At 38.4% G+C, this 27,477-nt stretch overlaps 1 protein-coding gene across 2 annotated transcripts in view; it reads left to right on the top strand.

Annotated features, from left to right (window-relative positions):
- The window catches only part of SPOCK1 (SPARC (osteonectin), cwcv and kazal like domains proteoglycan 1), a 275,752-nt gene that overhangs the window by 184,861 nt on the left and 63,414 nt on the right, over positions 1 to 27,477 (top strand). For both annotated transcript variants that reach the window (XM_065849049.2, XM_071814742.1), the window contains exon 5: positions 628 to 760. In XM_065849049.2, the coding sequence (XP_065705121.1) occupies positions 628 to 760 (133 nt within the window). The remainder of the gene's footprint in view (positions 1 to 627; positions 761 to 27,477) is intronic.

The following is a 27,477-nucleotide window of genomic DNA, read 5'->3' as shown; positions in this document are numbered from 1 at the left end:
CGCTCCCATGGTACAAATGCATTTGTAGATTTGGAGATGCTCTCTGTCACTTTATAGCATTCCTGGGGGGGTGTGATTGATCTGAGAGTAGCAGCTGTTCCATAGCTGACACGGCAAGTGCGCTACTGCACGTACAACTGCAAAGCTCTTTGGTGATTTTTGTACATTTTTATAAGCATAATATAAATCGCAGTGTTTTTCAGAGGATTTTGTTTTATAATTGTCACTGCCTTAACAGTAACTTGGCAACTTGGAGAAGGCCTGGTGAAAATGTCTCAAAATACAACCGTATAATGTTGGTTGCCTGCTTCACAAGAAACACGGTGTAGTTGGACAAAATGCTGTATTAAGTGAAGTCATTTGTAGTCATAAATTGAAGCTGCCAAGTATTGTAAATCTAGGACTGCCTACAGATTTATGACTCTTAAATTGCCTGCTGTAATGTGCCTTATTATAGAAGCATTGTTAGGAGCTATATTTAATTTGGTTGCTTTAAATTAATACTGTGTTGAAAATCTGGCTTTGCTTTATTCAGTGAAGCTTTCATTCTTCTGTCTTATACAACCATGTTAAAAAAAAAAAAATTAAAATAAAACTCACCACAACTGATGTCTCTTTGTTTTACAGCCTTCGACAAAAGAAAGGAGCCTTGGCCCAGAAGCACTGGGCTGGACCAGCGAACATAGTGAAATGCAAACCCTGCCCCATGGCACACGGCAGCGCTGTCTGTGGGTCTGATGGACACACATATACCTCCAAGGTGAGTTCTCTGTGACCTGGAATCCTGTTACTAATGGTCATCCAGGCTGTAGTATGAGGATGAAATAACTTTCATTAATAGGCAGAATTAAAGTCTACTTTAGTTCTTGGAATATCTGTGTGTGAAAAGTGCTGATAACTGTAGATTTTTACATATTTGACAAACAGCAAATGAGATGACAAATCAGAGCCTCATGACTTGTGGGATTCATGTTTCTCTAAATAGCTTGTTCTTGCTAATGAAGTAGAACGCTTTCAATTTTGGTGATGCAACAGAAGAAAAATTAATTTGATCAGATGGGCTTGTTTGGACAGGAGGAATTTGGGATAGTTCTTTTAAGATTTGGTCTCCTAATGGTAAAATAACTTGGCAGTTTCACTGTAACATATTAAAATACATTTAAACCCCAGTTTTAATATGCTTGTGTTCCAGGTGCAGCATATATGGTAACATAAAAAGAATTCCCATGACCCAGTGGGGATAAATTGGCTGGTTGTATAGAAAATATAATCACCTTAGGCCTTGACTCAATTAAAAAAACCTGGCTTCACAGCCATTCAGCAGTCCAAATCTTTCATTATCAAATAAATCCTTCCATGTTTGGGATACATATTCCATAAACGGCACTTCAGGCACTGGAAGTCATGTTTAGGGAATATTCCTGAAGTTTTCTTCTTTTCCTGAATCTAAGGTAAGGTTTCACTGCATGTAAAGCTACCCTTTAAAATCCAAAAATAGCCCCCAAAAATCCAGGAAAATGAAGTGTTCAAGGGGAAAGTTTCTCTGCTGTGATATAACAGTGATGATGATATTGCAGCTACATTCCCTTCTCAGCTGGGAGGCTTGAATACATCCAGCAATGAGCAGAAATATTAAAATGCTGACCTGGCTAATTCATTTAAGCCTAATCTATTCTGGCTGAAGGATTTGTGTGGCCAAAAGAGAAAATCAGCAAAAACGCTCTCATATGTGCACACGCAAAGTATAGAAAAAGGGCTCCAAGTTGCCAGTTAAAGAAGTTACTGCTTTTAATAGTCTCTAAGAGTATGTAATACAGTAACTTAGGATTGGTATTTAGGATTACAATTGGGCTCATTTTGAAAACAAATTTTTTGGTCTGAACTCTTGAGAGCATATAAGATTCTGTAGTAAATAACTTTCATTGCATATTCAGTCACCATATTGAACTAATTTCTGTGCATCTTAACCTGCATCCCCGTTAGCTGAGTCTTTTTTTGACCTTCTATATTTCTTACTATAAGATCCTAATGGTTTTAATCAGAAGTTCTGATGATGTCATAAATTCACCAAACTGTTGTGACTATGATATAAGCCTGACAGCTATAATGGAGACATCAAACAGTTCTTGCTGCTGATATGCTTAACTACCATAGACATACCTCCCAGAAGCTGCTGCTGTTTGAGGGCTATTTTTTTTTAAAAGGAGACTTTCAGAAGATTTATTCTGGAGCAACTTTGTCTCACCTCCATTTATGGTGTGTTTAACTATCAATTGCTCCTGTCCTAGTAGCTTAAAATTACAGCATCTTGTTGGTCTCCTAAGAACAGCAACTTCTTTTCCACAGATTTTGCCCACATTCTCTACTGCTGGGCAGGTTTGGTTGCTTTTTCAGTACTGTCCCACAGGAGCCATTTCTTGTCACATTGCATACTTCTAGTTGCTTTTGTTTTTTATTTAATTTTTTTTGAGGCTTTTCCAGTATCGTGCCAGTTGGTAACGTCCTAATAAGAGGATACATGTCTGCTTAACCTTCACTAAATAACAGAGATGCTTATAGCAGTATGATTGTTCTTTGCTGTATACAGTACCTTGTAATGTGTGATTCTATTATTGCAGTAACCTGTAACATTGTTGCGTCTCTACAATTTCTTCTAAAATCTCCATTTCATTGGGGTTTTTCTGTTTTTGTTTGGTTGGTTTTGGTTGGTTTTTTTTGGTCGAAGACAAGTTTTGGAAGTGAAAATACTTTAGAGCATGGAAACTAAATGTTATATTTAAATGTCCTAAAAAAATTACATTTCATAGTCAGTAATGATCATGGGTTTCTGATATCTTTTAAGAATACACTACAACTGCTTCCCTCAAATTCACCATTAGTTTTCACCAAATAATAGGATCCTTCTTTCCTGGCCTTAGGTCACTAAAATCAAAGCTTTTCTTTGGTAATCTTATTTCATCTGCAGTGCTGTTGGCGAGTATTATTTCTGGCGTTGTAGTGCTGGCATGCTCTAGTATTGACTGTGAAAGTGCCAAAAGATGGACATGTGAGTGTGGGCACCACTCTGTGTTTGTATATATGTGTTCATCTCTGGCTCTGCACCAGCTGCTTTGTGGCCACGTAATGATAACGCTGGGCAAGTGGAAGGATTCTTGCTAAGCTTGTAAACAAAAGATGGAGAGTAGCCACTGCATTTCAGGGGGAAAAAGAAGTCTCCTGAAATTGTGTATTGGCCATCTACTGACACAGGCAGGCAGGTGGTGTATGTGCACACACCAGCATTTTGATCTGTCCTGCCCGGGTTTGATTTTTGCTTTTTCCTGCCAGAGCAGCAGTGGGTTCAGCAGGAGATGGGGTTTGGGCTCAGGATTTGTGGCCAAGCAGAGCTGTATCAAAGCATTTTGCTGATGACCAGGGGTTGCTGTTCAACACAGTCAGTAATGTTTGTGCAGGGATTGCTCTTTCTATTCTTTGTATTGTTAACTGAGGTAAAAATAAATTAAAAGGAAATTATATTGCAGAAGTATCACTGACTGGTAAAATGCAGATGAAACTTGGCTGTCAGTAAATGCATAGTGATTCGCATTAAGAGAAAATAACCAAATATACGTATCACAGGCTCTTATTTAGCCACTTGATCTTAGAATAAATCTGCCTGTTTCTCTGAAGACATACTAATGATCACTGCCAGGCAAAAATGTGAATAAAGTGTTAAAAAGGGAATTGAGAACACGCACAAAACATTTTGTTTTTTCTGTAAATGCCTGGACTTCTCATTCCCTTCAGTTATCATCACTTCATCTCAAAGCTGGCATGGTAGAACTAGGAGATGCTCAGAGGACAGTAATTGCTGTCAGGTGTGGAATCAGCAAGGAAGCAGAGTTAACTAGAACACTTTAGCATGATTTTATATGAAATCATGACTAATATTGGAGAAGGAATGTTGTACTTAGTAAAACAAGATGTAATTAAATTACACATCAATAATTTCAAAATGAAGTATTATTTTTTCCACTCAAAATAAAATAGTGAAAATCACTGCAGCACAACACTGTGCAAGACAAGGATACAAATGGGATTTATATGTATCCCTTCAGAAGGGATCCACTGCAGGCTGGTAAACCTCTCACATACTGAGTCCCTAAGCCAGTGAGTACCAGAAGCTGGGATGACTGGGATCATTTGGCAGGACTGATGTGTTCTGTTTCTAATTTGCTCTACTTTGTTCTTTTTTCACTTTTAAGAGTCTGCAGTTTGGCAGGTTAGCAGGCCGAGGCATGACAGCCCTGAACTAATGTGGTTCCTGGATTCTTATGCAAAAGTGGAGGCAATCATATCTTTAGATAAGGTTGGCTGATATTGGAGCTAACACACTAATTTAATAAAAGAATTGCTTCTTTTCCATTTCAACTTTGACTTGGGTTTAAATTTATTTTTGAACAGGTCCTGAGTACTCATCATTTTTTGGTATTTTTAGTTTCTACCCCTTCAAAGTTTAGTTTTAGACCTTAAGCTAAAGTAAAGACTGCAGAACTTGATCTGGGGTGGTGGTCGGTATGGCCTGTGGAATATGAAGGACTTTCATATGTTCTCATTTTGTATAAAGTTCAAGAAATCTTTAAGGATTCAACTCCAAGAAAGTAACATAAAATGCATTTTAATTGTTATTCTTTTAAAGTGATGTCTCAGTTATTCCTGACTGGATAATAAAACTCTTCCATTTATACAGACTATGTGGCAAAATAGCAAAAACCTTATCTTGTTGGTTTGTGCTGTTTGATAATCCTTAGATTGTTATGTTCTTTGTTCTGGTGCTTTCTGTGGAATTGCATTTTGAAAGAAAGCATTTCGCTGATTTTAATTACAGTGCTGGTGATTCTGGGAACTGATGGTTCCCATCCAGCTCGATTACCAGGGATTAGGATTCTCTGCCACAGTCATTTCCTCCACTGCTCTGCAAATGAAATGTTACTGGCCCGGCAGAAATAGGTGTTGTGTGGTATGTTCTTGAGGACCATTACTGTAATGTGGTGCTGTGCTTGGGTGTCTGTAGAGATGCTCAGTAACTGATACTGCAAGTAAAAAAGTGTGAAACAGAATCATGGGTCCTCACTCAGGTTAACATGTTGGGTTAACAACCGGTCTCTACCATATTATAAAACTTTGTAAAGAGAAATTGCTGTTTCCTGGGTATAGCAGCTTTGTTTAATACTCTGACAATACAAAGCACTTGTATAGTATACTGCAGTCAGAGTTTTCAAAGCTCTTTAAAGTACTGATGAATTAAGCTTGTGGGGTAAGCCCTGTAAAGAGTGCAGTGTAATTAGGTAATGTTTTTTCAGCAACACATTAACAAGAATAACTCTGTAGCTGCCAGTTTTACAGGAAGTTTAATTAAGCTGGTTAATAAAGCAATTACCTGAACATGATGATGACTGCACTTAACTAATCAGAAAATGAAAATAAGGATGATCTTAAATTACAAAACGTACCACCTCAATGACTAATGGTCCCTTCAAAGATGGAAAGGTACATTGGTATAATTATTCTGCTTCTAATTAGGTACATTGTTGTTGTGCAAATTTTAATTAAATCATTGCAAACTAATTAAGTCCATGATTGTGTCTCTTTTTGTTTGAAAATGGAGAAATTACATTTTGTTGTCATAACATTAGGTAACAAATTTGATATTAAGGGATGTGCAAGAGAAATAAATTTCCTACGATCTTGAATTGGGAGGAAAAAATAATGACCAAAATAAGAGCCGCTGTTAGTTAAATGCATACAATGTGAGGGCTGCTACATTTGATTAGGAATCTGTATTCAGAAGCACAATTAACAAATACTTGTTAAAGTGTCCAAGTGGTGAATATTTAGTGCGACATGGTTTGATTTTTCATAATCCAACTGTAGGCTGGATTACCTGTGCTCTGGGGACTGTGGTTCTGCTTTCCCTGCCTGCAGTTTGAGCAATGTGACTCAGCCGTCCAGGGAACGCAGCGAATGCCATTCCTGAGGGAAAACAAAATGCTCAGCAGAGGTTTAGCAAGTGTTAAGACCTGTCCTGCCCTCAGTTAGGTGAAGAATTGGATTAAGTTCTGTGTTCACTTTTAGCTTTGGTTTCTTTTTGTAAGGAAAATTAAAGAAAGAGGGTGAGGGGAGGGAAAGAAAGACAGAAAGAGTAAGACAAGATTGGATATGGTTAAAGAAATCAATTGAAAACAAAATTAAATCAGCTTTATGCATTTACTCTCTGTTCAAAATGTAGAGATTACTGGTGGGAGAAGAAAGAATAAATCTGGTGGTTCCTCTCCCCCTACTATTTTTCTTCATCTTCGTATTTTTAATCTCTGAACTCAATTCTTTGCACTCAGTTCAGAGTCTAGGCCTGGCATAGTATTATACATCATTCTTGAACCTGTACATGGTACATGTACATCTGGTACATTACCCAGTTTTTCCACTGACCTGTGTTGCAATGCTGGGCAATTCACGTTTTCATCTTTCATAGTTTGGAAAAATCTGTACTCTCTCTCTTAAAAATCCTGGGGGATCTACTTTGAAGTCATCATGAAATAATATTGAACGATTTAGGGCTTGGGAAGGGATGTGGTGTCTGTGTTAAATCAACTGTCTACGTAAAGACATGACAGCACCATGACTAGGATTCATGGATTTTTCTGACCAAGCTGGTCAGGATCTTTAATTGAATATTTAATTGAGGTGTTCCAGGGATAAAGTTAGATGGCTTACAACCTGCCTTTGTTCTTCCTTGGTATTACATAACTTCTTTTAAAAGAGGGTAGTTAAAATTGCCACCACTTCAATTTCTACCAGGACCAGTGAGCAAAAGGCCTTGACAGAAAGCAAAATTTATCCAAAGTTGTACCTCTAATTTTTAACAACTATGGGTTAAGCAAGTTGGTCTCATTTGGGTATGGCAATGTTTATCTCCTTTCTCTAACCTTGCCTAGCAGGGAAAGGATATTTTTAGTTTGTTTCTCCATATTCTAACATTGCTCAGTCCAAAACAATTTGGCTTTGCACAGGCTGGGTTCTTTGCAGTTAACATATTTTGACAGTTTCTAGATCGGCATTTTTTTCTTTGATTCCTGAATCTGTTATTTTACCATAGTTAAGGCTTGTCAAAGTCGAATGTTTTAATTATCAATTTAAGCCTACAGAATCTGGGGGAAATCACAGTAAAATGTGTCTGTTAGACAAGTTGCTACAAGTGGTAATTCATCCTTCATATTATTTTGCTAACTTGAGTATATAGAAAATGCTGTTCTAAACTCCCTAAAAAGCCCTTCTCTATATGTAGCTGCTGTAGTGATGTATGAATATCATACTGGGAAATGCAGTATAAGAACCTGTGCAGAATAAAATAACTTTCAGATTTCCAACAAACATGCACCACTGCTGAGTGACAGGAAGAGATGAAGTTTCAAGCAGCGTAAGGTTGCTTCTCTCACATCCAACTCCCTTAAATTCTTTACAAGCTGGTTTTCCCAAATGGTTCTGATACGCACACAGCTCTTAGAACCAACAGAAAGAGCTCATTGTTTTGGTGCTGCAGAAGTAGAGGGTTTTGTGGTTGTTGTCTTGAGTTTTACCCATATTCCCACAGGAGAATAAACTTTAAATAAATCAAACAAAAGTGGTACACTGCATTATTATTATTACTACTATTTTAAATTGACTAGAATTCAGTTGGTAGGATTCACTTAAATGTATCTTCCTAAATTGGATATATTAAGTTCACGTTTACCAACTGAGAGACTCTAGAACTCTTAGTAATTAGACCTGCCATATGATAGTGCAGCTCCTTATGTTCACATGTTGTGTGTTACCAGATTATGCTCCCCTCCAGAGTTTCTTTTTTGGGGAATGGTGTGTGTGGGAAAGTCGTGCATGTCTAAAACAGTTTTTTGCCAAGGTATCGTCAAACAACAATTAATATTTTGGGATTTTGTTACAGCAATTTATAGCATAGTAGAATAACCTAGATTCTTGTTTCTGCCTGGTTTTGGTGTTTTGTGGGGTTCTTGTTTTGTGTTTTAAAAGCAGGGAGAGCACAGATTTTCTTTACATACCAAAGGCCAATGCTGAAGAAGGGCAAATCATTGCAGGAAATGTTTTCTCCCCATGCCTTTCTGATTTGCCCATATATGCTTTTTTCAGGGGGATGAAATAATGTTTAGAATGTCAATTATTTTTCTTCTTCCCGTTTACAAGCTTCTACAGTGTTGAAGGGAATGTTTTTTATTCAGGCACCCATGTAGCTACTGCCAGTAATTAGAAGTCTGAATACGTAATGTTCGCACTGTTGGCTGTTCAGTATTCCACAAACTCAGAAAAACAACCTTTTTCAAGGGAGTGTTTTTAAATAAATATGTGCTGAAGTCTTACTGAATTTAATGATACTGTATCTCATTAATGTCTTGAAAAATGAAGTTATGTGCCCATCTTTAGGCTGGAAGATGTAAGCCTATCAGCCGTGTTTTATATAGTAAAGGAAAATCTTGGTTACTTTTCTAGATCACGCCAAAAGTTTCATTTTGTTTTTCTTAGTGTTGGTGGTTCTGTAGCTGAATTCCTTTTTTCTTTTTCATTCTCATTACCACATTGAGTTATATTTATAAATATACTTGTTGATGAAACACATCACCAGCCATGACTTGCTTGGGCACATTACCACAAAGCAGAGAACATTACATGCTGCTGGAAGAAAAGCATAACTTGGGGCCTTTTCTTTTCACATGTGTGGAAGAAGACAGCACTGAATGACAGAAGATGATGTACTTATTAATAAGCTTCTACATTAAAGTTACAGCAGGTGTACAGGGAGAAAGAAGCAGCAATGTGTAGACTGTGCCCTGTGTACTTTGAATTACTGTGTCAGTAATGATGGATGGAGCAAACAATAAAATTTGACCTGTCACACTATGCTTATGAGGCTGGAAGCCTTAAGGCATTTGTAATTGGCTTCAGCCAGCAATGTTAATGAAGGTGGATTGGAAAATTAGATTATTGGAATGATACAGACCATTTTTCACTTTTAGAATTCTAAAGAAAAGGCTAGAAACTCAAAGGGATTGAAGCCATAAGGCTTGTTTTTTGTAAAATGCCTCTCATCTCTTTATAATAGAGTAGGCAAAGAATTAGTATTTAGATAACTGGTTCATACTGTGTAGAATACAAGTTATTTAAAATTATTCTGTGGGGCATAGTTTTTAAACAGTATGTGGGAGGCGCGATGTGCATAGTTTCCATTACCAATAATAGGATTTATGTGTATATCTTCTTTATATTATGAATCATGCTCAAATATGCCCCTATGGTGTATATCTAGAAAATGCATCTTGGTGTTGACATTACTCAATGAGTTGGCAGTGTGGCATGAAGTGCACAAGGGAAGACATTTCTCGTATTTGAAAAAGTCTGTGTTGTATAGATGTGCAACTAAATTGGGTTTTAAATAGACGTGCACAAAGTAATTGTATCATTAAATTTGTTTAGTTGCTGCTAGAAATCACATTGATATTGTACACATAATATTGAGGAGATATTGCGATAGTTGTTGCGGGCAGATTGTCATGAGTATTTTCTAATGAATTAATTTTATAGGGAAATGTCAGTCTGAGCTCACTGTGTTTTGCTCAAAATCACTTCTCTGAACTTTCACTGATTCCAAGGCAAAATTCAGAGAGGAACATGCCTGGGCCTCAGAATATCTGTAACCTGAGATGGAAATGCCGGAACCTGCTCAATGATAACTTGCAGGTTGACCATTCTTTCTGAGCAGAAAGGGAGTGCTTTAAAAAAAGCCAAAGTGAAGTGGTGAAGATGAGACAGAGTCCTTCAAATCTTCAAAACACGTATTGTCCAGATTACCTTTTGATGGTATTATAAGGGTTGGGCTATTACCAGATGAATTTATCTTTCCACAGGAAATATTGGGAGGGAGTTTGGGTTGTGGAGAGGATCTGGGAGCACAGCAGTGGTTGACTGCAGAGGGTGTAGAAGGAACTGATGGTCTTGGAATAGAGTCTGTGGGATGGAGAAAGAAGAATGCTGAGAATATTATAGTGCGGATGGGAAGATGTATTGGAATTAATAGAAAAATTGAACTTGTTTTCACTGTTTGCAGAAAAACTCTATACATACTGGGCCTGTGCCTAGTCACTGGTTATTGGATGATAGAAGTGGAGCCCTTGAATTCACTGAGGGCTTTTTTACCCAGAGGTAACTCTACACAAAACAAAAACAGCTTCACAAGTTGCATTCCAACCATCTGGATTAATTTCATCATAAATGAACGAAAACAGTGAAGAGAGTTTGTAATCTATGTAGTTATACCCATTAATTTTTCGTTCCATTCTTTTGGAATGTTTTCCAATGGTATCAGCTTTTCTTTTACCCATTGTAATGTGTTTCATCTAGAAATATATAGGGAGAAAGGATTACAGTCAAATACAACATTCCTCTAGTTTTCTGTAATGTAGTCTAGTAAAAGTAGTGTATTCTGTAAACATACTTTTTTTTTCCTACAAGAAAAGGGAATGTATTTTGTTCCAAGTGCATGACGGTGGAAGATATTTTCTTGTTAACATAAGTTTTGTCTTCCATGTTGTTACCTGTTCAAACAGAGAAAAGAATGTGAAGTGGGTCATTTTAGGTCTAGCCAGCTGTATTCACTTTTTCTTGCAAGAGATCTTGATGAAAAGGTAGGGAAATAAAGGAGAAAGGGAAGCTTCCTAGTTAAGATATCACTAATGCTGGTTGTGAAATCTTGGTATGAATTTCTGTAGACTGATAGAGCAGACATTTCAAAAGACTTTAAGTAACCTGCATTGTCAGATCAAAAAAAGACTATTTTAAATGAGCAATTTGAGGGAGAGAGTGTACCAAAATGTCTTTTAAAGAAAAGTTTTCTTGGGTATCACGGACAGGGTAACGAGCCTTTAAAAACTTCAGCGGTTGAATGGGAAATACGATGACATTCTTCAGTCAGTGGCATAGACACGGTATTTTGTTCATTTGCATTCCATGGTGAGAATAAGTTCAGAAATGCAAGAAATTATTAATAGAAAAGCAGAGGCTTTCAGAGGAGAGATGACACTGTTACTCAAGCTGCCTCTTCCAGTTCTGTGTAGGACAGAAAAGACAGGGAAACCTTGCAGGACGCAGTTCTGATGTGGGGTTCAGCCCAGCCTGGCAGAGTTCACCCTGCAGGAACCTCTGCAGATAGAACTCGTGTCCTGGGGCAATGCATAGCAGCATCATGCAAATGATCCCCACCTGATGGTGTGTCTTCTGCTGATTGCATCCACCCCCACATGAGCTCTGGGCTGGTGAGCTGGAACTGCTGATGGGGCTCAGTCAGCAGGGGAATATTTGTGTCCTATTCTTGCATGTCTGTCTGTGTCCGTGCACTGCATGGGTCTTGAAAATTGGCCTGTAGTCTTAATATTTTGTGCCAAGGCATAGAATTTCTTTTGTTACGCACATATAATCACATCATATAGCACATTTTGCCTGAAGCTATGTACTCGTTTTGCTTTAGGTGAATTTGTGGTGGTTTTTTTTTTTAATGTTCTGATTCCACTTAGGAGCTAACCAAAGTGTTAGATTGGTCCAGCTAACTGAAGAGAGACAATCTGGCTTTTTTGGGTTTTTTAGGTAGTTGGTGACTGTGTCCTTCTCTCACGTGATAAAGTGCATTGCTTCCACAGCTTTCTCACACTTCCCTGGCTTAGGATGATGCAGTCTATAAAAACCTGTTGCCATTATGGCTGTAAATGCCCTGACGCGGGATGCTCTCCCGCCGCAGTACAGCTCCCTTCAGAGACTGCAGGAAATGCTCAGCACCTTAAACGTGAGCAAACACAGAGTACTTTGCAGAGCAACAGGCTGAACTTGAGACTTGAGTAAAGCACAACAGTATTCACTCAAATGAAAGCCAGTTTGTGTAACAGTGATGAGTATGGATCCCAGCAAAGCATGTGCACCGGTCTGAACAGAGGGCCTCTGCGTCCCAGATTGCTCTCGCTCGGGCGTTTGTCACACAGACAGGGCCTGTGACAAATAAAGGTATTTGTGGACACTTTATCTTACAGTTAAGAGCCCACAGCACCTGTAACTCTGCCCACTTCACTGGGATGCTGCAGAAACTTAATTGGCTTTGGGTTTTTTTGCGGTTGTTTTTCAACTATGTGGTCTGAGCTAACTTGGTTAGTTCAAAGTGTTACTGTAACATCAATAATTTTTATTTGTTTGCAACTTTTCCTGTTTTCACTATTGCTCACAAGACTGAGAATACAAAACAAATAAAAGATTCTCTTTTAAAATCTCAGCTTGTAAGAAAGCCAACTTAATGTTTGGCACAGGTGAACAAAAGACAAAAGGTAGAGAATGTTTCCAGTATTGTTTCACAGGATGTGACTATTACCAATGCTGAACTGTAAACATTCAAATACTTTTCATCTTTTCCTTTTGTCTTTCTAAAATGTCTTGAAGCTACAGATACTCCTACACCTAAATATAAACTCAAGTTATCAACAAAAAGACACTCCCTCAACCTGTAGGATTTATATCTTCACAGACCAACAGTATTGACCCTGCCAAACAGAAACTTATGGTAACACTTCAGTTTTAATATTGAGCTAAGGTGAAAGTAGAGCTGGTTGTGTTTTCAGAGAGACAACGGAAAGGAAAACTGTTCTCAAACGGAGGGATTGGCAAGGGTCCATATCCAGAAATACACTGTACTGCTTATCAAACTTTTAAAAAACCTGTAGATATAGTACTGATGGTATAGTTATTTCCCTTGTGGATGTGAAAGACTGGCTCCCATAATTCCAATTTCTGTTATTTTTGCTCCATTACTTACTAGGCAAAGACAAGGATCAGCACGACCTGTTACCTGGCTTGTCTATGCTTCTCCAATGGCTGGGAATAGATTCGTAACATCCAGTGTCACAAGTGTGTGACATAATTTTGTCTTTTAGTGTCATTCAGAGTGCAGCTGTGATTAAAATGTGAGGGTAAATCCAAGGACGAAGGTGAGCTTTGCATATTTAGAGCCAGCAATAGCACATGGGAGAGAGATGAACCTCCAGTGAAATAAATAGGATATTAAAAAGAAATGTGAAAACTGTCTGTGTCCCCAGATATTTTAAACCTCAAATGTGTATAATCACTTATTTTGCCTGTCAAACCAGTGGCATTCTCAAACCTTTAGTCATGTTCAGATACAAATTAAAGTATATTTTACATCCACCTGTTCATTAAGAATCAGTGCGTAAATAACAACTTGCAAGGCTTCTTGACCCAGGTCATAATCAACAGCCTGTTCTTGTTTTTGTGGGCAGCTTTTTTTATGTTGGCCTAACTATAACAAAGTTGTAAATAGAAGATCACAAATAAAAATGGCACAAATTGTTATTAGTTCTCTTAGCTACCTCTCTGAAAGTAACAAATAGAATTAATCTATAGGATTAATTATCTGTGTAAACGGCATCATTACAAGGCAAAAGCAACACTAGGACCATATAAATTTCACGCAGAATATCTAAAGATATAGAACTAAACTCCACAGAAAGTGCAAAATAATTAATTTCATTTGCAAGGGTTCTTAGTGGGCATTGTGGATGTGCCCTTTGGAAAAACAAAACAAACCCCCTGTCTTTTGAATACCAATTAGATAAAGTGCTAAAATCCTTCTCTAAATCAAGGCTTTAGCTTGTTAATAGACATTTTCCCCCTTAACTTCACAGTCTCAAGTTATTTTGGGAATATTTTGCCATTCACAGAAATGAAAGCTACTTGCTGGAAATTCCAATTTTGAAGTCTCTGTGCTTAACGTTCTCAAGAGAGGTATGTCAAAGAGGCACCTGCCACCCAGAGGGCTTAAATGCTGTAATACAGTGTGAAGATTGAAGACTCTTGCAGATCATCTGTAGCCAATTTAAATTGCAGGGAGACTGAAATGAAAGGCTGTTTCAGTTGATGCACTGCGCTGGAATATGATCTGGTTTGTGCTGGATGCCAAACCTGGGACTGCAGGATGAAGTGATTCTGGTGAAGTTGGTATCAAAAGCCTTTCAGTTAAAACAAACAAATAAACAGTAGAAAATAATCAGCAGAAACCTCTGTAAGGAAAATGGAAGAGGAATGCTGTAGCCTGTATAGAGATCTCTTTGTGTTTTCAAAACTAAAATCTGTCATCATAGAGCCTGTAGAGGAGGGTTAGTATCAGAAGTGTGATTTATTACTTAAATATATCTTGCACAGGCAACACTGAGCAAAGAAAACCCTTTTGACTTGGATAACTCTCTGATGGGGTGCCATGAGGTCTTTCATTTTAAGCCAGTAAATGCCAGAGCAGTACACTTTTCCCTAAATCTAAAAGCATGTTCTAAGTATTGTATTTAGTTTGAACACTTACCTGATATTCCTGATCCTTTATTTTCAGACCGTGAGTTACATCACCTGCAGGCTCTCTGACGTAGCTTTCACCCACTGTAAGGCACCTTTCCCGGGAGAAGGCACTGGGAGGCAAAGAACATGGTCGGCCCAAATGTGAATATGGGCTAAAGAGATAACAGGGTGAAGGCTTGTGCTTCTGTGGGGTGCACCACTATGTGTGGTGGCAAGGGACACATCAACGCTGCTATCTGCAGGCAGTGTCCTTCCACTAGGAAGTTAGATTTAACTGCTATAAGCTGCCATTGTTACTCGTTCAACAACTTTTAACCAGTTACTCTTGCTGGACACTGAGATTTGACTTCATCTGTGGACCTGAGGTGGAGTGATACTCTGCACCCTCCCACAAGGGTAGGCACCATCGGCCTTTTGAGTTTTCACATGCAAATTGTGTTCAACTTCAATAGGATATCAGTGTTTTTGATAGAGCTTTCCTGTAGACGCTGGTGCTTAACACGGGTGTCAGGTGGGGACACTTAAGTCTTCAAAGATGTTGGTCTACTTTCTTTTCAGCAGTAGTTTTACTTACAGGGGATATTGAATCCAGTCTTGCAGCTCTAAGTGTTCCTACTGCTGCCAAAAGATACCAGCCACAGGTTGAGGGCATTTAACTGTTGTTGTGTTCACTTATCTATTTCTTAGAGTCACACAGAGTTTATAAGAGGAAAAAGCAGCTGTGTCTTGGAAAATGGAAATAGGAGATGGGGCATGGAATTATTAATTCAGAATGCATTTATGAAGCGAGAATGTTATGAGCTTGTATGGTCTTACACAGAGAGAGCTGTTGCTGTGCAATACAGTGAAATATTAGATAAATATTAGATCTATAAAATGAATAATGTAAAAATTGATGGCTGTGACTATGGATTAGAATTAAGCAGAAGACCTATCTGAATTCAGTCTGAAGCAAACAACTTCCATCTATGCTAAAGGCTCACAGCGTCAAAAAAGTTGTTCCATGCTGCTCTTTACTTAGCTCTGTGCAGTGAGCAGGAAGGGTGGTCAGGATTTGGGTGCACAAAAGACATTGATTGGGACTGGTTAAGTGCCTAATATACCACTTCAAGGATGATGGTGTGATCCTAAAGGTATTTGCCATAGATTTGCTCTGTGATACTGAAATGTAGCCTAATGCCTTATAAGAAGTTTGTTAGGCTTTCTTAGTCAGCTTTCTCAGATTACTGCGATGATAGAAAAGTAATAATAGTGCATGAGTTTAGATGATGCAATATCTGTAATTCAGGAATGAAGGGATGAAAAGCGCTTGTGGGTTTACAGGTGAGAGTGAATCATATTTCTGGTATGATAAATTTGCTGTTATTGTTATCTAAATTTCAGCTTGCTTTCTTCTGTTTGATTCCATGTATTATTATTACAGTTTTCAGACCTAAATCGTAACTGGAAAATAGTAGGAGATCATTTTTGAGCAATGCCTAGGCTAAATCTCTGACTGAAGAACAGTGATTGTATTGGTTGGAAATAATCACATGAGAAAAATTGCCATGTGGAACAACCCCCAGGTTAATGAAACAGAATATTTGAATAACAGTCAGCTATATTTTCCTGGTATTTCAAGCTTAAATCTTCTCATTTATTCTGGTCATTTATTACTTCAACTTATAGCATTTCTTTTCTAGAAGTAGGTAGTTACTGGAAAGTTACTTTTAAAAATTCTCCTTATAGTTATCCTAATAAAAAAGATCTAGTATTTGTCATTATTTCCATTTTCATTAATCAGAAGCCTTTTTTATTAATGCTTTTATTTTGATATGCTATCATAAACTTTTCAGTGTTGTCAGTGGAAGAATGAGACCCCACACAGTCCAGAGGGTGAAAGCTTTGAATAAGCCTGGCGAATGCCAAATAATTGCAGGCAAGCTTATAAACTTCCATAGAAATGGCTTAGGAAAAAAGCTTTCTTCATTATCACTGATTATCTCTACATTGGTATGGCGATTGAAACCCAGTCCATCAGTGTCTAAAATTTTATTATCTAATTCTTCTTCAGAGAAGACACCGTGCAACTTCAGTATCAAATCTCGTGGTTTACCAGTAAATTGAGTGAGCCACTTTAAGGTACTTTTAGAAGAGAATCTGAGATGTGAGCTGACACTGAAACTCCAGTATCTTCTTCCCCCGGGGCAAAAGCTCTCAAGACTAAGTATACACTGTGCTTTCAGGGTGGCAGATTACTCTGTGAGATTTATTGCTTTGCTAACATGCTCAAGACGTCATCTTTCACTACTGTGAGAGCTGAGAGCACTGTCTGGATTTTTCTGCTCATTGTTCATCTCTTGCTGCATTGTTTCACACCTTTGGCTGTGGGCTGTATCCTGAGTGTGGGAGAAGATTCATTTGCCACCTCCCAAAAATCCAATATTCTTGTATTTCTTCCATATCAACCATCATTCCCCTGATTCTGGTCAGTTCTGGGATACCACTGTTAGAAGTTTAAAAAACTGATTCTTTGACTTCTCATGCTTTTCCTGGATGCACTGTTTGTCTGCTTAATGACTTTAGTTTGATCTTTGTATCTTTTTAGAAAGGTAGAGAAAGGAAAGGTTCTTTACTATTCCTTCCTTCCTCTGATCAGCTGATCCCCTCAGTTTTATGCTTTCTTTCCCCCTTTATCTTCAATGGAGAGCTCTTCTGTCTCCATAGCTCTCTGCACAGGCACTGCACTCACTGCCTGTCTAGAGCTGTCCTGAGCAAACAACCACTTTCCTCAGTGCAAAACTCACTTCAGAAAATGATCACTATTTCTACCCCCATTTTTTTTCCATGGCATGGCATTCTGCCATATCAATGCATTTTATAATGCAGGTTTTGATATTTAATAGCTAAATGCCTCCTTGTTACTGAGCATTATCTTTGTTTTGGGAGTGAGAAGGAGGCAGTGGGATGAGCTGAGCGGTCGTGCATCGTTACACACAGAATATGGTGTGGGTGTAAAAAGCAAATATGTACTCGGGGAAAGGATTTTCTTTAGAGTAACTGTGAGGCAAAGAAGGAAAGCCAGTTGTATAATTCATGTTAGCTGCCCTTGCTGCTGATCATGAATTTAGGCTTGATCTTGGCAAATCAGTCACACTTAGAGAGTGACAAGGAAATGTAGCACTGGTGACAGCCTGTATTGCGATTATTTTTAAGGTCTTGGCTAGAACACAGTGCTAGCCTGAAATGTAGGCTCAAGGCCTCACTAAACAGGCACTCTTGTCAGGGGCAATTGTGACAATCTAATCTTTCTTGAATTATATGTTTTTCTACCCAGGAGTTGTGCAAATCAGTCACGTTCCCTCAGCTTCCAGCCATCAGCCTGTGCAGTGCTTGGGGAAGAGATTTCCTTGGTGATCCCAAGCACAGGGCTGCAGTTGACTTCTTCGTGCTGCTGTCATCCTTCAGCACAGTTCACCCATTCTCATTTCATTTTTAAACAGAATGATTCAGATCATGTTCCCTTCCTCAGCACCTTGATGAGGGGAAACCTCCCTGTTGAGAGGAGACAACCAAGAAATCAGGAGAATGCGTAAGGGCAGTGAGGCTGTATCCATCACGCTGGTCAGGCTGCGGTCCACAGAGATGGAGGACAATACTCACCGACTTAGAACGATAATTCCTCCCCATGGCAATGAGGATTCAGACATCCCAACCATGCTATTTTAATGCAGTTAATTTTTCAATATATGTACATACATGTCCCATTGATTGTGTGAGCTAACAAACAGCTAAAATAACTCACACTTTATCCCGCTATCTTCAAGGATGGTCATCAATCAAAATACTCACAGTCTCCATAAAGTTCAAGAGAAAAATATTGCTGCCAAAATGACATTTGAACCCTCAAATGCTGAAGACAGTCCTTCCAGGACCAGCTCAAATGGTAGCTGGTAGCACTACAAGACCAAGAAGGCTAGTCTGTAAAGTGTGTGGCAAGCAGGGAAATACCCAGCCTGAGAACTTAGTGGTTTTTTAACACTTGCAATGTGTCAACTCTATAAACATCACTTACAGTCACTGTGGATATTAATTATGTGGCAAAATATCTCAAATAATCATCAGGTGGATTAACCTCGCTCTCATTGATTCTACAGGGAGTTAGATGCTTTCCAAATCCAGATGAGGAAAGGTGAGGTTATAGTGTCTGTCCAAAGCATGTTCAGTCACTGGTGCATCTAGGACCCAATTTTTCAATTGTAAGAGGAAGAATTGAGCAAAGTTGTCTCAATTTTTTGCATTTCAAAGATGACATCCTCTGGACAACTCAGGTACTGAGGCAGAAACAGTATCCAGCTCTTTTTGAACTGCAATAGATGGTTTCAAGGCTTAATACTGAAGTATTCCAGAAACTGGTTCCAAAAAAGCAGTCATCTTTGACTTCTAGTTTGATGGAGCTCCAGCAGTAATTTACAGTATTATTATTATTACAGTCTGCAGGAAGGGTGATGTGTTGCCATTTAGGAGGGTAATTTCTGAGTTCTGAGGACATGCAGGAATGCCTCAGACCTGCGAGGAGCTTTTTTTTCTGGAGCATCACAGCAGTGTGAACTGCTGCAACTGGCCTTGCGCTCACCCATTTGGAACTAGTGTAACATTGACATAAACGGTAAATGGAGAAAAAAGTGCACATACCAATAAATGCATTACTAGTCAACAAATTGCACGGTATTAGACATGAAAGCTTTGCTGTGTTATTCTATTACAATAGCTTTTTCAAAGGGAGTTTCAAAAAAATACGAAAATCTCTTACTGGTTAAACAGTGCAATATCAATGGTGTATAACTGGTTATTTACCACTATTTTGAAAAACACTGATTTATTATTTAGGTAAATCTTTTGGTTCATGAGCTGTTTATATTTTAGGAAATAATCTTAGCCTGATCAGCTGAATCCCTTTCAGAAGTGTAAATGCATTCTCCAAATGCTTTTCATGGGCTTTTGAAGCATGGACAAATGATGTCAAACTTCAGTTTTATTTAGACTACTAAAGAGTTAAGCTTCAGCAGGAATGTTCATGTATTCTATTTTGCTCGGTCCTGTAATATTACACAGAAGCTAGAATAGATGGCATTTTCCAGTTCAAAGGGTCTACTAATATTTATGAGGTCATTGTACATCGCATTGCAGGAAAATATTTTTAATCTTCTGGAGTCTGAGTTCTCTGGGAAATAACATCAACATTTTACTAATAAGTTTCACTAATTCTTAATGAATTTTTATTGGAGAATAATAAGATATGCCACAAAGCTTATCTGTACAGAGGCCAGCTGGAGACTTGGAATACATTAATCCCAAGAATTAGTAATTTTGCTAGCGTCCAGACTATATGACACCTTTTGCAGTTCTACTCTTACAGTTTTCTTAATATAAACTTGTTGGATTTTAAGTTTGTTTGTTAGATGAAGAAAAACTGAGGAGTTTTGACCAGTCGATGTGCCTCATTATGTGCAACTGTTAGCAGAAATGAGTGGGAAAATTATTTGACTTCTCTATAAAATCTGTAGCATTCAGCTATAAGGTTTTTGGTTTTGTTGTTTTACAGAATTTGTTGCTCATAGGCTTTTCCAACTTGAAATAATTTGCTTCCAACCGTTCTTTGTGCTAAGAGACAAGAGTTTTATTTTTATTATCACATCTAGTACCACTCACCACCAACCTAGGTCAATAAAAGTGCTTCTCCAGTACAAACATGAGATTTACTAAGAACCAGTTTTGTAGTCTGAACCAATGAGTTTCTGTAGAAGGATTACTGTGTTGGTTGATTTATGTTTTTAAGCAAACAGGGGAATCTACCAGCTGATCTGTGAGCATCTGACATGGGGGCTGTTAATTCCTTTGCTTGGTCTAGAAAGGTATGAAAGAGTCTTAAAAGTCATGCTACAATGGACTAAATTTTTAAGAGCCAGTAAATAAAAGTCTGAAAGCCCAATGTATTACAGTGTATGTTCAGTACTCTAATCTGGTTAACTCGTTGTTTATCATCTCTCTGGATTTAAATATCACTCCCTTTAAATGACCCATAATATTGTGTGCAGAGCATTTGATATTTCCTGTTGCAGAATTGGCTGCATTTGAGCAATATATATACTCATATATATTTATACTCTTATAAATACATAGGACTTTGACTCTTTTGTAGATGAAAGAAGGCATATAAACAGTAATGTTATTGCACAATTGTCTTACTGAATATTTTTCAAAAATATTTAGTAAGATAGATGTAGCACATTTATACTAGTCAAACTAAACTTGGGATCTTTTGGGGGGATTAGCAAATGCTATGTTAGCTTCCTTGTATTTATAGAACATACAATATTTCTCTTACAAAAAATACCTGAATGTAAGTGTTCATGCTGTGCTTTGTGTTGCACTAACATTGCAACCACTCTTCACAAGAAATGTCCACAAGGTTACAAACCTTCTTGAGAAATTTAGTGCCTTGACCTAATGGCAACTGTGAAAATAAGAGCAGTGCATATTAATTGTAAAGGCTTTTTATTTGGGAGGTATATATGCTGTAAAAATGCAATATTAGAATAGTAAAAATGCTTCAATCTTGTAGGACATTCTTGAAGCCTTTAGATTTCTTCAGGGTCCATGACCTTTCCTTCTGCTCCCTTAAGGATGGATGCTCAGGCTATTCAGAGACACTCTTGTTGAACTCTCTGAAGTAGCAAAGCTGAAATCAAAGCTGTGTTGTAAACTAGAATTTTGTTTCTTGTTATGCACTTCATTAAATCAGAAGGGCTTTTTTAGATAAGCATTTGTCATCTCCATGTCAGATTTCTCAAAGAACATGGTGAATTAACAAGACATGTTTAATGCAGTCTTGACAGAAAGGTTAATGAGAATTCAGAAAGTGGTAAGCAGGGAAATAATATGTACTGCTTCAGGTGAAAACTACAAGAAATCAGAAAAAGTTGTAATTTAGCTTGTCTTAAATGGAGGTATTTATTTGTTCTATAGTGAATGTAATTAAAAATGTTTTAAGTAATTTCCACCTTCAATAATTTTAACTCCTGTCTGTCAGTTCATACTTCACTGGGACCTAGAAGGTGTGTGCCCTCTGAGCTGAATTATTTTGCAAGAGACATATTTGAGACAAGGGTCTTCTGCCCTGTGTTCTTTGAAAATAATTCCTGCATCTGCGTCGTTCAGATTTTACAAGATCAAGGTCGCATGGCTGAGAAAGGCCGAGGGAAAAGTGGAAATTAAGACAAATGCTGTGGTCACATCCTGGTGAGAGTGGGCACTGTATTTCATAGCTATGTGGCTTTCTCCCATGGTTAACTCTGTTGTGCCAGACCAGTTACCCAGGGGACCAAGAAGGGGCTGCGGGACACTGAATTATTTAACCGTGGTACCTGCAGACATCTGCGTAGTTATGTAGCTTATGAAAAATTCCAGGAGGTTCACAGGACTCTCCCTCTAAAGATGCAACAATTTCCATTGAAGGGGATGATCGAAGCATAAAGCAACTAAGTTTGAGTAGCCTTCTGTTCTTGAGCCATCTGTTGATGATTTGCCCCACTGCAATGAACGCTTTTGCGTTGAGGAGAAAATACACTTGCAAAGAAGTCAGCAATAAGTAGGGATTGCAAATACAGAATTTGTTCTTTGGGAAAAAAGCTACCAATCTTAATGATGGTAATCACAGGGCTCCTTTTCTGACTTGATTAGAATCAGATTTGTGACTGCCCAATCAAACAAATTGGCATGTGATGGTTCCAACTTAAAACCCTATCAATTACATACACTTGTCTGTCTACAGTTACCTTTGCACTAAGGACAACCTGATTACTTTTGTTGTTAGTGCAGCTTGCCTGTTGTAGGTTTTACATGTAAAGCCAATATTAGTTTTAAAATTTTCCTTTCTTCAGCCAAAGTCAAAATGGCAGAAATTCTGATGTTTCCATTATGAATTATCTGTCAAAGTTCAAGCATCGAAATTTGTGGTTTTGACAGGAAGAGGAAACAAGAAAATCTTAGTTTGCTATGCCAACTCATAGGTAATTACACAAGCTTAAACAAAAATGTCATTTGCACTAATTTCATTACCTTGTTCCAAGCCCCATGCCTGTATTCAGTTAAAATGTAAAATTTCTTGTTCCATTACCCAGACAATGTGTTCAAGGGTTATAAAACAAGGGAATTAGCTGCTTTTGGGTAACTGGCTTGTTTTCCCTTTATGCATGGGCAAAAGATGTGCCAATGCTTGAGGTGCTTTAAAGTTGTGATCCTAAAAGCTCTGACCTTCCTGGGAGGCACCAGCCTCTCAGCACAGAAAAATGACTATTTTTTTTCAGCTTCAGAATTTGTATTTTGAGCTTTTACCAGCAAACAGCTTATTTGAGCCATTTAAAACATCAAAGGAGATGTTTCTTGGCTTGGGTACATCTTTAATTTAAAGCAGATTTATTAAAGGCCGAAACAGGATAATACTGCAAAAGGATTAGCTGTGGTTACTTGATTTCTGAGCAAACAGACTAATTCTGCTTGCATTGTATGGGTGTCTTTCCCAGTGAGTCGATTCACTGAGCATTGAACTAGGCCTGAGGTTTGGTTCTTTCTCCTTTCTTTTTTTTTTTTTTAAGTTTTTCCTTGTTTCTATTGTATTCTTTAGAAATCAGAAGCATTGCTGAAAGCTTTAACTTCAAAGCTTAAGCCAGCTTACTCTTCATTGGTTTCTATGCTTTCAAAATACAGTCTCGAAGCTTCTTTGCTAGTAACTGCCAAATGTTTTGTTTTAGCATTTTATAACATAGCTTGGCTTTTGTTTTGATTTATTCTTCACAAAATGAAAATTCTGAGAAGTCAATTAAAAAATAGGATGACATTCTTAGCATTTAAATCTTGTTGCTATTCTGAAAGCAGCCAGAGCAATGGTACTGCAGAGTGCTGTTTACTTTGTATTAGTACTTAAACTTTGGATCTGCTTTATCTGTAAGCAACAGACAAAAAACAGTCTCTGAGATCTGAAAGTTTACTTGATACTGTATGTTTGATACATCAGTTACAAGGAATGAATAGTGCTAGGACCACATCGTGGTCAATGAAACTTGGGCAAACCTATTGTGGATGAGTTAATCTAATAGATTTGATGAGAAAGGAATGGGATAACTCTGTTCTGGAGAAGAGGATTGACCTCCTGGAATTTAATATCAGTTATATTATTTGGGAACAAAAGAACCCAGACTGATCTTCACCTCTCCCATGGAAAGGCAAAGTTTGGTTGGCAGAGAATGACACACCATTTGAGAATCATGCACGTGTGCTGTAAAACCTCCCATTTCCACTTTTACAGAGACACTTCAGGACTGGATTGTGTGGTTGGCATTTGACTCATAGCACAGGTAAACCACTGAGTTTGGTACTGAGAAAGTATACACTTCAGCTGCTCACTACTCTGCTGATTTTTCAGGCAAGCCATTTTAGTGTATATGCATCTTCTTTCCCCCACTACCATTTTTTACTCATTCTAGAAACAAAAATACAGTGAGTTTTAATAAATCATTGCTAGCTAAGGATGTTTAAGCTCAGAAGCCCAGAGTACAGCACCCAGCCTGACCCTCCTTCTCTCCTCTCAGTCTCTCCTGGAAGCTCCCCAGACCCTCATCCATGTGGGCTCTTAGATGTTTCCAGATACTTCCTCCCTCTCTCCAGTTTTATAACACAGGCCCCAAGAAGCACAAAACTTTATGAGCACGATATGCTAGTTTACGTGTTACTCTTATTTCTGGCAAGGTTGCTTGAGAAGGAATAGGCAGCAGAGAACAAACTCAATAGACTAATTCACCGGCATTTCAAGAGGTGAAGTAGGTGTAGTAGCAACTTTTCCTTAACTGTCATTTGTAAAAATACATCAGAGAGAGGGTTAAACTGTAGTTTTGAACTGTTCTCAGCCTGTATTGCCAAAGCGATCGGAATCTTGTCCCTAATAGCATACTGGCGGGTGCATCAGATGTTTTAAAGTAACTGTAAATACAGTACTAAATACAAGACCCTCACGTAATGCCAATACCCAGTACCTTTCTTTAGGGTCCTGACATGCTACAGTTCTCCTAGAGAAGGCAGTTGCTAATTGATGAGAAGCATTGGCTGAGAGGTTTTTGAGATGCTGAGGTACTACCATCATACCAATTGCATAAAAGACTGAAGAGAACATGTCTACGCTTTATAGTGGTCACCAGATGCCATTTTTTTGCCCAGGTATGGACAGATGAATATGAGAATGAGTAGACGGAGCATTACCTCATCCAAAATCTAGATGCAGTTGCATGGTGTGGCTAAATTTCTCAGTTGAAAATGTCATTGCTTGGGTGGAAACCCTGTGCTTGGGGCTCTGAATGTCTTGCATTGCCTCCCCTCTGCCATATGCAGGCAGTTGTTTAGCTGGTAACTGTAGTATGTGTGTGTGCATAGAGCCACAGATCGTTACCTCTTGATTATGTTCACATTATCTGATGTGTCGTCTCCATGAGAGAAATTAAATTGCCTTTAGTAATTTGAAGCAAGTAAAAATGACAAATCATCGTTCTCATGTGATCAGTAATTGGCTACAGAACGAGAATGCATCTCAGTTACATGGCAAGTACATTTCAAGCAGCATCGATCGTTCCAACTCTCCAGTTATTTTCCTGTGATTTTCTTTACTTTTAAACTAAGATGGCTTGCGTCTATTAAAAAAAAAAAAAAATAGCTTCTTTCCACTTTGAATACTGCTATTAGCTATGAACTCTCAGCTTGTAATTACGAAGAGTTAGAATAGAGAATTATTTCATTGAGACAAAAGCAATATAATATATATAGGAATGAAAGCAATGCAGTAAGAAAGTGATTTTTAAAGTCCACATCTTGGAACGGGGTAGTGTACTGGAAAGTAAAAACTCCCATGTGCAGTTAGAAAGTTATCATCATTAGTTGAGCTATCATGCAAATCCTAAGGGAAGAAAAAGGAATAGACATTTAGCAACAGGAAATGCTTTTGTATGAGAATATAGGATATGGGTTATAAGATATTTTTTTTTAAATAAGCCAGCATTTCCACCTACATTTGCATTTGGATTATGATTCTGCAAATACTCCTGACTGGAGAATTAGCATTTCCAAAGGCAATTCATAGCAGTAGTTACCAGGCAAAGCACATGATTATGCCACACAATGGAGCATCCTGCAGAGATCCCTGAGTTAGTGCCAACCACAGGAAGAGGCTCAGGTGCAGGAGCTGCCTCTGGCTGGGCTGCCTGGGAGCCAGAGCTGCTCCTCGGGGATGGGGACTTTGCATCATCTCCTCAGCTCCTGCATTGGTGCACAAGGAACTAACTCGGACAGCCCAGATGGTGGGATGACCTTGGTACTCCAAAATTATCTGTAGAGTCACCAAAATCAAATGACAGGCTGAAGGACGGATTTCAACCTAAGAATGTCACTCTGCTGGGGAGAGGACAAGCACGTACCTACCTCACAGTAGCCATTGCATGATAAATAAAAGCAGGTAGAGTCAGAGGAAAGCAGGGTGGTGTCTTTATTTTGACTCACTCATTCATAGCGACAGAGCTGTTCTGTCTTCATTTGCCTTTTAGCTTGTCTTGCTCTCTTCAGTCAGTGAAGGAAAAGTCAAAATCAGCATTGCATGAATGTTTCCACTTAAGAACCGACTCTTCTGTGTTAAGTTCCAGCTGTCTTTGGCCCCTACTGCTCCAATAAGCACCCGAATTTCTCATAAGATAATAAACTGGGATATGTTCCCCTTCACCCCCCCGACCTGAGTGTTTCCAGAACCGGCATCTAAATTACTTGTAAAAATAAATTTAATTTCAATATGACATGCTAGATTTTGGTGCCTAGGGCTAGTCTCTTTTTTGTTCACAAAATAGCAACCATTTGTTTTCATTGTTATATTGTGTTGATAAATGGTCCCGTGGGTGTCCTCTGCCCCCAATATCTGGTGCTGTGACCTTAGATGCCATATCATCTAGCTGATGCAATTAACTGCATTTTGTAAAAATTCCTGCTTCACATTGAGCTGATTGCTAGCTATTTCTTAGGGCAATTGTGTTTTTAAAAAGAATTTTATCCTTCAGTGGTATGCCCAGAAATCCACAAATGAGCCAATTTTGCTTTGTCTGTAAGTTTGCAGTAGCACGAGTACATGATGATTTCCTTGGTTTACAGCCCTGCCATTCAAACACTGAAATGGTTCAACATGCCTATGAGCAGTCCCCCTAACAACTCATGAGCTATCAGTCAGCTTGGAAAATCACTATTTTTCTTTAAGTTTGCAGTTCTTCTTTTTTGGTTAATTATAACCAGCAAAGCTTTTGACTACTTTTATTCTAATTACAAGTATGAAAGCTCAACCAAATAGTCCTTTAGAAACAAATTAATGGCAGAACGTGTAGGAATAGAGCGGAGTTTGCCCCGTGCTCCAGTGGCAGTGTGGTGGGAGACTTGGCTCCAGAGTCGTGGCTGGGGGAGTGTTTCCAGTTGCTGTCCCTGTCCCCATGGCTCTGCCCTGCTCCCTTCCTCCCCCTTCCCCAGGCTGCAGTGTGTAGCACTGGCACCCCACAGTCACAGACTCTCTTTTAAGGCTCTCTCCATGAATTTTAAGGCAGCAAAGAGGCATGAACTCTTTCTAGGTTTTCTAAAACAACTATTTGACTTTAACTGATGAAAACAAGGTGCCCCTTCTTCTCTTCTGAAACCTGTTTTTAGAGGTGTGCACAGTTCTAATTATAGTGTGGAGCTACAAAATATGCAGTTAATACCATCCTGAATTGTATGATAGCTGCCTCTTGCAGCTCAGCTTGATCTTTTCTGGAGACCAGACCAGGAACTGATTGTTTCTTCCTGGAAGATGAACCTTCTGTCTTTCTCATTGCTCTGGTGGTGTTGTTTAAACTTATGCTGTAAGAGCCCAAACCATGCATTTTGTATATGGCTGGGACCTAATTTAAAACAAAACAAAACAAAAAAAAAGGCAGCTGAATT

The sequence above is a fragment of the Patagioenas fasciata genome, chromosome 14 (assembly GCF_037038585.1).
Source record: "Patagioenas fasciata isolate bPatFas1 chromosome 14, bPatFas1.hap1, whole genome shotgun sequence".
NCBI lineage: Eukaryota > Metazoa > Chordata > Aves > Columbiformes > Columbidae > Patagioenas > Patagioenas fasciata.
Note: the sequence above shows the minus strand (reverse complement) of the source record. Positions and strands in the feature narration are given on the sequence as shown.